This window comes from Nansenia antarctica (genome assembly GCF_963989245.1).
Source record: "Nansenia antarctica genome assembly, chromosome: 10".
In the NCBI taxonomy this organism is placed as follows: domain Eukaryota; kingdom Metazoa; phylum Chordata; class Actinopteri; order Argentiniformes; family Microstomatidae; genus Nansenia; species Nansenia antarctica.
Genome location: NC_137680.1, coordinates 18,650,715 through 18,660,113, shown reverse-complemented (window position 1 = coordinate 18,660,113; position 9,399 = coordinate 18,650,715). Strand labels below are relative to the sequence as shown.

Here is a 9,399-nt window from a genome sequence, read left to right as displayed (position 1 = left end):
GATGAACGCACAGTCTAGAGTAGACTCTTATCTAAACGATGTCATTACAAGAATCTGTATGTTTCTCAACCCAGACAGTGGTTTTAGGAATACTGACAAAATACTAAACACACAATGGGACGCACAGAACACAGGAGGCTACAGTACAGAGCGCTTTGTTGGGTACAGCTTCAAACCCACACAACAACAATAACCCTATTACAACGATCACACTGACAGCTATAATATAAACGACCAAACGTGAACATCTACTGTATAGATGTTACAAGTCCATAGATTTTCCCGAGGATTTTTTTCTATTTAAATATCGGACAGTCAGGAACCGTTGTTCCAGACAATTATTTCTTACCAAGCAGTTCTTTGGGGACATCTGATACTTCTACGCTCATTTTCGTAGAGAACTGAGTCGACGACAATATCCAAAAAGGAAAACACGAAAATATTGTCAGTGCATTAAATTGCAAAAAATAATAAAGGGGCTAAAAATGGAAAGATACTCCTGCTCGTGGAGTGTCAGGTGCAGCTCCGAATGCTTGATTACATATTTCCCTCCATGCGCGGTGGTGTCAGTAGTACAATGTATCCACGTTTGTCTCGGCGGCGGCGCGCATCTCCCTCCGTCTCCACTCCCCTTCTGATACTGAAGATAGGAAAATCATACATTGAGAGGAGAAGAATCCGCTTACTAATGGCTCGTAGAGGATACCACCAGGGCTCACCTCGCGAGAACGGACTGCCGGGAGAATCCCACCCCCTCCTGTCCCACTGATAAAGAGCGGCCCCTCCTCATGCGACATCCGCTGAACCGCAAATCATCGCAGCGGCCGCTAGAAACTGGTCAGTGTAGGGAGCAGAGGACACCTACTGGTACTTTCTGAAGCTGGGTCATTTTTTTTATACGGTGCCATTTCCGTCCCCAGTACTAAATCATGTTGTATTTTGTCTAAATTTGGACAAATACTAATTCCATTAGGTTTTTCATGTATAGTCAATTGTTATTTATTATGAATACAATGATATGGGCTTCTAAGTTGTTGTTTTCTACATTTTAAAAGCTTTGGTTAAAGATGTAAATTTGATTTTGCATGGGATTTGGGATGTCCCCAGTGTTGTTCATTCAACTTCAATCCAAAAAATAACTATTAAAAACATATACATTTCCAAATATGTTATTATTATTTCATTTTCCTGATCAATATCTATTGAAATCAAATATAGTTTTTATCCAAAATGTTTTATTTTGTACAAAAAAATAAGGTTTTGCTTACAATATTGCTTGTCCCTGCGATTACTGTCCACCCTGTTATGCTGTGTTAATGTCCCTTTTAAAAGAAAACCATATTTCTCAATCACATCACTCTCATGAGGTGACATCACATCAGTGGAGGGGATTTCAAATGTGGTAAGCTGTGTGATTTTCTACCTCTTTTACCATCTGATTTTTATGTTTTTATCCAGTGAGTTTAATGTGGTTGACCATAACGTGTCCACCCTGTTATGCCTAAATATTGAGGAGATCAATCAATGAATAATAAAAAAATAAAAAAATTGTGCAAATTAGATTCCTCATCAAGTATTCATGGTCATTCTAGGCATTATGCTAACACAGGCAGGCTAAAGGCTAACTTTAACTCAAAATGTCCACCCTGTTAGTGTCCACCCTGTTATGTGTCCACTCTGTTCTGGAGACACTCGCCCTATTCAACTACAGAGGGTATTCTAAATAAAATAAAATGTAGGTGCCTGAGCTCGACCACTATGTTTTTCAGCAAGCTAGATATGTCCTTTATATAATAGAACATTAAAATATAGATAAATCAACAATTTATTTTTCACAAGTTATGAAGTCCAAATGGCACCGTATAAATTTTTTACCCAGATAGGCTATAAGAATAGGCTACTAGTGGAGTTGACAACAGAGGATAAGGGTGTTGATGATGGTGGTTATAATGATGATGATGATGATGATGATGATGATGACGATGATGATGATGATGATGATGGTGGTGGTGGTGGAGGTGATGATAATTGATGATAGTTGAACTGGTGATCAAAAGGTCACAAGTTCAAATCCTACCTGGGAACACCACCACTAGTGTGCCCTTGAGTAAGGTTTACTCCAGGGAGACTGTCCCTGTCATCTCTAATTGTAAGTGTAAGTTACTAGAGTAAGTTACTTTGGATAAAAGCATCTGCTAAATGGCTAAAATGATGATGATGATGATGATGATGATGATGAAGATGAAGATGCATTTAACATACAACAGCCTCAATTCTTTGTGGCATTGATTCCACAAGATGTTGGAATCATTCCTTTGAGATTCTGGTCCAGGATGACATGATTGCATCCAGAGGCGGATTTAGGATTCTTAATAGGACTAGATGTTAAAATCCCTAAATAATTAGCACAACAATTGACTGAGTGGAGTTGGAGATGTCCTCTTGGGTGGAGTGGAATTTGGCAATGATCACGTGGTGCCACCAGTACGACACATCTTCAGTTGTGGTCCCCGACCTCATTGGGTGTTTCGGCCATTTATCACAAGACACCCTCTGCCGAGGTTGGCCCACCACAGGCTGATCAGGCCTGGGTGTGTGTCGCACGGTGGCACCACGTGGTCATTTGGGAGCCCATGTTGGGTCCCTACGTTTCAGCCACAGCCAGTGACTGCTCCGTTCTGCTGCAGTGGACAGTTCTTTAATTGCCTTCCGTTGGGCCTGTCCTCTGATCCCTACTGCCCTCAGGAGCCTTGTGGTGGAGCTGGCTACAAAGCCTCTGCAGCCCACCTCCACTGGCCACACCTTCACGTTCCAGCCCCGCCCCTCTGCTTCGACTGCTAAGTTGGCATACCGCAGCCTCTTCCGTTCGAATGCCTCATCGATGGCCTCCTCCCATGGGACCGTCAGTTCTACGATGAAGACACGCCGGCAGGACTTGGACCAGAGGACTAGGTCTGGGCGCAGGTTGGTCGCTGCAATTTCGGGTGGGAAGGTGAGCCTCTGGCTGAGGTCTACCCGCATTTTCCAATCCCGGGCTGCGTTCAGTGGGCCTGAGTCTGGAGGTGATGGCTTGGTCCGCTGTTTCTCCCCTTCCCGGATGAAGATTGTTTTCCGTGGAAAGGTAGTCTGGGCATTTAGAGGCATGGCGTTGGTGGTTACCCTCTTGTGCTCAAGTTCGGCAGCCAAGCACTTTAGCACTTGGTTGTGGCGCCAGGTGTATCTTCCTTGAGTTAGACTGGTCTTGCAACCCACCAAGATGTGTTTGAGGCTTGCTGGGGCTGCACACTGGAGACAGGCTGGGTCCTCTCCATACCAGAGATGTAGGTTGGTAGGAGAGGGCAGGACATCATATGTGGCTCTGATGATGAAACTTAGCCTATTAGACTCCATGCTCCACAGCTCGTTCCATGTGATTTTCCTCCTCTCCACGCTCTCCCACTTCATCCAGCGGCCTTGCTGGGCTTGGGAGACTGCCTTGGCGCACCTGGCTGCTTCCTCCTGGTGGCGCACCTCCTCAACCACCATCTTCCGCCGTTCGGTTGGAGTAGCCTTTTGCCATGTGGGTGTTGTTGTTTCCAAACCAAGGCCCCCTCTGCCATGTTGGACATGCCCCACTATATCCCGGTGTCTGAGGGCGGTCTTTGCCACCGCAACTGCTGCAGATGGCTTCCATTTCCTCCCCGTTGCTAGGATCGGAGCAGCACCTCTGACGAATGGATCCCGGGATTCTGTGAGAGTCATTTCCAGCCTTGATTTGGCACATTTGTACTCCTCCACCAGGCTTGAGATTGGTAGGGAGAGGGCTCCGTTGCCATACAGGCCTATGCTGCTAAGGCCTCTCGGCAGTCCAAGCCACTTCCTCACTTGTGCATTCACCAGTCTCTCCAGCCGGTTGGCATGGGATAGTGTGACCTCGTAGATGGAAATTGGCCACATGAGACGGGGCAGCAGCCCAAACTGAAAGCACCACAGCTTCAGCTTCCCAGGGAGAGCAGTGTTGTTGATCTGCTTGAGGCCACTGATTGTATCCTGCCTGAGTTGTTCCACCTGCTTCGAGTCTTTGAGTTCTGCGCTATACCAGCGGCCAAGGCTTTTGATAGGCTTCTCCAGAACTGTTGGTATTGGCTCGTTGTTGACGTGGAACCTCTCATTGGCGAGCTTGCCTTTGACAATGGAGATACTGCGGGACTTGCTGGGTTTAATCTCCATTCGTGCCCATTTGATGTTTCCCTGGAGTTTATCCAGCAGGCGTTTGGTGCATGCGTTTGTTGTTGTTATTGTCGTCATGTCATCCATGTACGCCCTGATTGGAGGAAGACGCAGCCCGCTCTTCAACCGTTCCCCTCCAACGACCCATCGGGATGCTCGAATAATGAGCTCCATTGCCATGGTAAACGCCAGTGGAGAGATGGTGCAGCCCGCCATTATGCCTATCTCGAGGTGCTGCCATGCAGTTGTACTGGCTTGTGCTGTAACACAAAACTGGAGGTCCTGGAAGTAGGCTTTGACCAGCCTTGTGATGCCCTCTGGGACTTGGAAGAAGTTGAACGCTGTCCACAAAATCTCATGAGGCACTGACCCGAAGGCATTGGCAAGATCTAAGAAAACCACATGCAGGTCTTTTTTCTCCTTCTTGGCCGTTTGTACCTGGTGCCAGATAACATTTGTGTGTTCCAGGCATCCTGAGAATCCACTTATCCCTGCCTTCTGCACTGAGGTGTCGACAAAGTTGTTCTTCTGCAAGAATACTGAGAGCCTCTGGGCCACAACACTGAAGAAAATCTTTCCTTCCACATTCAGTAGACTGATCTGGCGGAACTGGTCGATGGTTGAGGAATTCTTTTCTTTGGGAATCAGGATCCCTCCTGCCCTTCGCCATGCCTTTGGTATGATTCCCTTTTCCCATGCCACTTTCATTAGCTTCCAGAGGTATTTCAAGACGCCTGGACTGTTCTTATATAGCCTGTATGGAACGCCGTTGGGCCCAGGGGCTGAGGCTGTTCTTGCCCGTTTTACTGTGCTCTCAACTTCGCTCCATGTAGGGGGCCTTGTTTCCATCTGGTGCTCAGGTGGTTGGATTGGTGGCATGTCATCCGGAATGCTGGCTGGCACATGCCTCTGGTTGTCGGAGTAGGTCTTCCTCAGGTGCTCCTCTAGTTCCCTTATGGGTACTTTGAGGGTACCCGTTTTCTCCTTGACAAAGAGGTCTTTGACGAACTTGTAGGGATCTCTGTAGAAGGCAGTCCTCGTTCGCTCTTTCTTCTTGTGTTGCTTTCTCAAGCATTCTGCACTTCGCAGTGTTGCAAGACGCTGCTTGATGTCGGCCTGTAGTGCCTCAAGTCCTTTCCTTTCCACTTCTGTGGCCTTCTTCCACTGTTTTCTCAGGCACCTTCTTTCTTTCACAAGTCTTTCAATCTCTTGTTGTCTCCTGGACTTGAGATGGGCTGATGGTTCCTTCTGTGTCCCATGGTTCTTACTTTTCACCCCAAATCTCTCTGCTCCATAGCTGTAAATGATCTCTCCAATCTTGTCCAGCGTTCTTTCCATGCCCCCTTTCAGACCTTCTAGAAGATGGACAAGGTCTGTGTCAGTGTTTTCCCACTCCTTTTTCTGGCAGGCTTTAGGCCACAAGATTTGAGGCTTCCGTCCATTCATCTTCCTCTCTACTGCTGTCTGTGGCTGGATAGGCTCTGGACTCATGTCCGTTGATGGATCTGTGCTTGGTTGAGCTTCGTCTGGGGTTCTGATACCCTGTGGACTGTGGTGAATATCCTGCCACTGGGCTTCACTCGACTGATTTGCCCTACCTCTGAGGAAGTAGTGGTCAATGCGAGGCACCTCGCTAAGCTCTCTTAGGCACTTTTTCCTGCCCTGGTGGATCTTGAGACCCTTCTCTGATGTTATCTTTTTCCAGCCACAGATGCAGCTTTGTAGCTTGTGTCCTGCCAGTGTTGTTACTCCGTCAACTACCGTGCTGATCATTCAGGATTGTAGGAGATCCGGGGCTTAGCCCAGAGGGAGAATATAATGTGCGCGCGGAGCGCGCCGGAAAAATTTGCCTTCAACTTAGGGCTGCACGATTTGGGGAAAAAATCGAATTGCGATTATTTGGACAGATATCGCGATTGCGATTAATTTGCGATTATTTTTTTTTTAAATAGCAAAAAAAAAAAAAAAAAAAAAAGGGGAGTTTTTGTAAAGTGTGTCCATATCTCCGGCTAGGAAGGTCGTATCAACGTGCAGTTTGTTTGTACGTCTTCAGGGGACTTAGAGGCTCCCTCATCTAGCACCCCCACAGCCCGAGCTACGAGTGAAAGAACTAAACTTACATTGGGTTGCTTTAAAGTTGGGTTGCTTTAAAATCAAGCTTCAGATTAAAACATGTGATGGAGCATTACTAACCTGACTCAGGTGGTTTGTTTCACACAACCATCTAGGAAAGCTTAATTGGAAGCTGTTTGGAAAAGGGCAGGTACTTTCAAAAAATACTTGGCAGGTGATTGGATGAATCTGTCTATCACCTATTTTCAGAGAGCATTAGCCATTACCACATGATACCATCAAACTATTAACTGCTCTAATTCTAATGCAAGGATGAGAACTTAAAAGATATGAATTGTATATATGATAACCTCATCTCATCTAGACAGGTGGCTACTTTCTAAGATGATCCAGCTATTAAAATGATCATTTGGGGATACACTGTGACTATAACTGAAAGGACCACATCTAGATGACTCGGTCAACAGTCGAACTGATGAATGATAGAATGGTGGTCTCTGACTATGGAGCACAGACACACGTCACCTTGACTTAGGAATCTGTGACATACTTCAGCCCAAGGCTAGGCTAGGCTAACCTCTGCGTCTTTAAAGCCGGCTGGTATGAACGAATGGTATGAGGTTATGCATACAGGACACATTCATGTTTGACAACAGAACAGTTAACTTCCATGTATCCATAAGCCTGCTATACTATATAAACACCAACCCGCAGGTTGCTGAGACTGTCAACTCTGTGTCTGTACTTTAACGCCGGGTTAGCATGAGTAGCTAAGCTAAGCTACCGTCTCGAAGACTACAAGTTAGCTAAGCTAAGTTTAAGGCTGGACTAACAGCACCGACATGCACTTGGCTGGTACAGTTAGTATAGTGAAATTGTACACTTACCTGTCGCAATTATAACATACTAACGTTTATCATACGTCCAGTAAGCCATGTGGTGTCTAATTGTCTCCGTTACGTTAGCCCAAAGTCTCATAATAATTGGACTGACTGTCGTGACACAACCTATGCCTGCGTTCCTAAATTCGCTCTGAGAGCGCCGGGTTCAAAGTCATAAAGAGACCAAGTAATTTGATTGGACAAGAGGCATTCCATGAGTGCTGATCAAATTTCCAAAAGAGGTTTTAATCTCAATGTGACTTCCTGGTAAAATAAAGGTAAAAAAAAAAAAAAAAAAAAAAAAAAAGCGCAGGCAAATCGCAGGCTTTGCGATTAGCTAATCGCATCATTTCAAATCGCGATTTCGATTTAAAATCGATTAATCGTGCAGCCCTACTTCAACTTACCACCACCTTAAAGCGGACAAAAGGCTGTATTACAAAATAGACAGTAAACACACACACACACACGCACACACACACACACACACACACACGTCAGTCACCATCATTTATATTTGTATAGAATTACATAATTGATGGGCTGAGGCTAGTTATGTTACAGTATGTATATCAGGGCAGACTCTGTGCTCACCACTTATATTGTATTTAGAGTCTTGTCCTGTGTTATATGACGATATATTACATGTATTGTTGGCCTGTGTATAGTACTGTGAAATCTAATTCCCCCTGGGACATTAAACAAACATAGTTAGTTAGCTTTACATCTTAGGATAGATTTGAGTCATGTTCTGTATACATACATACTACCATAAGGGCATACTTAATGTGGTTACTCCATGTTTACTAGCTGTAACATTAACGTTACATCATTCTTTTTCACTTGTTACTCAGTCAACCAGAGTGCAGATATCAAAGACTATCAGCCTGTTATTCACTTTATTTGTATAAGTATTATCCTTTGTTTGATTTCTTACCATGTACCGTAACAGTACCTTGCTATGTTTCATTTTCATTATAACATAACGTTATGTTATGATAGCCAGCTAGCATTAGCAAACCGGAAAAGTAGTGTCAGTGAGTCAGTCACCTTTCTAATAAGATTCACAAACCTGAAACATCATCTATGTCATCACTGCTGGTGATGTCATTGTTGTCAGCTGCTGATACGGCTGCTGCAAGAGTTCTTGGCGATTGTTTTTTTGAAAAAAACTTTCGGATATCCATCCTTACACTTTTGTCAGGCACTGATTGAGAGGCACTGATTGAGATCACTTCTTCTTCAGGGCAGGGCAGGCTACGCTACGCAGTACGCAGGCTAATGTCGCGCAGCTGCTGACTCTCTGTTGAACTCCGGTACTGCACGTTACTCACGAGTTTTTTTATTTTTATTTTTATTTTATTTTTAAGTAAAACATTCGGGGCTTTTCAGAAAACATCCGGGGCTTGAGCCCAAGTAGCCACCCCCTAGCGCCGTTGCATCACACAATTCCTGCAGATTTTTCATGTTCACTTTCAAGCTGTGAATCTCTACCACAAAGGTGTTCTATTGGATTCAGATCCGGTGACTGGGAAGACCACTGAAAAACACTGAACTCATTGTCATGGTCATGAAACCAATTTGAGACGACTTTTGCTTTGTGACATGGTGCGTTATCATGCTGGAAGTAGCTACAAGTAAATGGGTAAATTGTGGCCATGAAGGAATGCACATGGTCAGCAACAATACTCAATTAGGCTATGGCATTCAAGCGGTGATCGATTGGTATTAACATGCCCAAAGTGTGTTGGCTAGAATGTACAATTGAAGTTTGGACAATATTAAATCGACTTTGACCTCCATCTCAACTTCATACATGTCACTGGGCCATTGAGTTAGGCCTATAATATGAAAAACAAAGTGTTACTGTTAAATCATGCAGGGGCCAGTTTTTATTTTATTTTTATTAATTACCTTCTTTCTTACTGGGGATTCTGTTTGTGAAGTCATATCATGTATTTATACTCACTCCTGTAAGGATGTCTGCTAGTCATGGACAGAAAATGAAAAACTCTTGCGTGGGAATGTGTATGATGATTACCCATTGTTGACAGTAGATGGCAGTAATGTATCATCTTTTAGTCAGTCATCCCACTTCTGACTTCTTGTTATATTATGGGGAGGGGAATGAGGAAGTTCCTTGATCTGCTGTGCTCCCATAGCTCCCATTAGGTTCATAATAAAGTTGTGTTGAGAGCATAATGACAACCTCACCTTGAGTGGGCTTAGGACTTGT

The 9,399-nt window shown here is 44.6% G+C and overlaps 1 protein-coding gene across 1 annotated transcript in view; it reads right to left on the bottom strand.

Moving 5' to 3' along the window:
* Window positions 1-389, bottom strand: part of LOC308166532 (F-actin-uncapping protein LRRC16A-like) — a gene marked incomplete at both ends in the record, with an annotated part of 73,529 nt that extends 73,140 nt beyond the window's left edge. Inside the window, one exon of the mRNA XM_080540858.1 lies at window positions 350-389. Coding sequence (XP_080396984.1) covers window positions 350-389 — 40 coding nt within the window. The remainder of the gene's footprint in view (window positions 1-349) is intronic.
* Window positions 390-9,399: the final 9,010 nt, after the last annotated feature.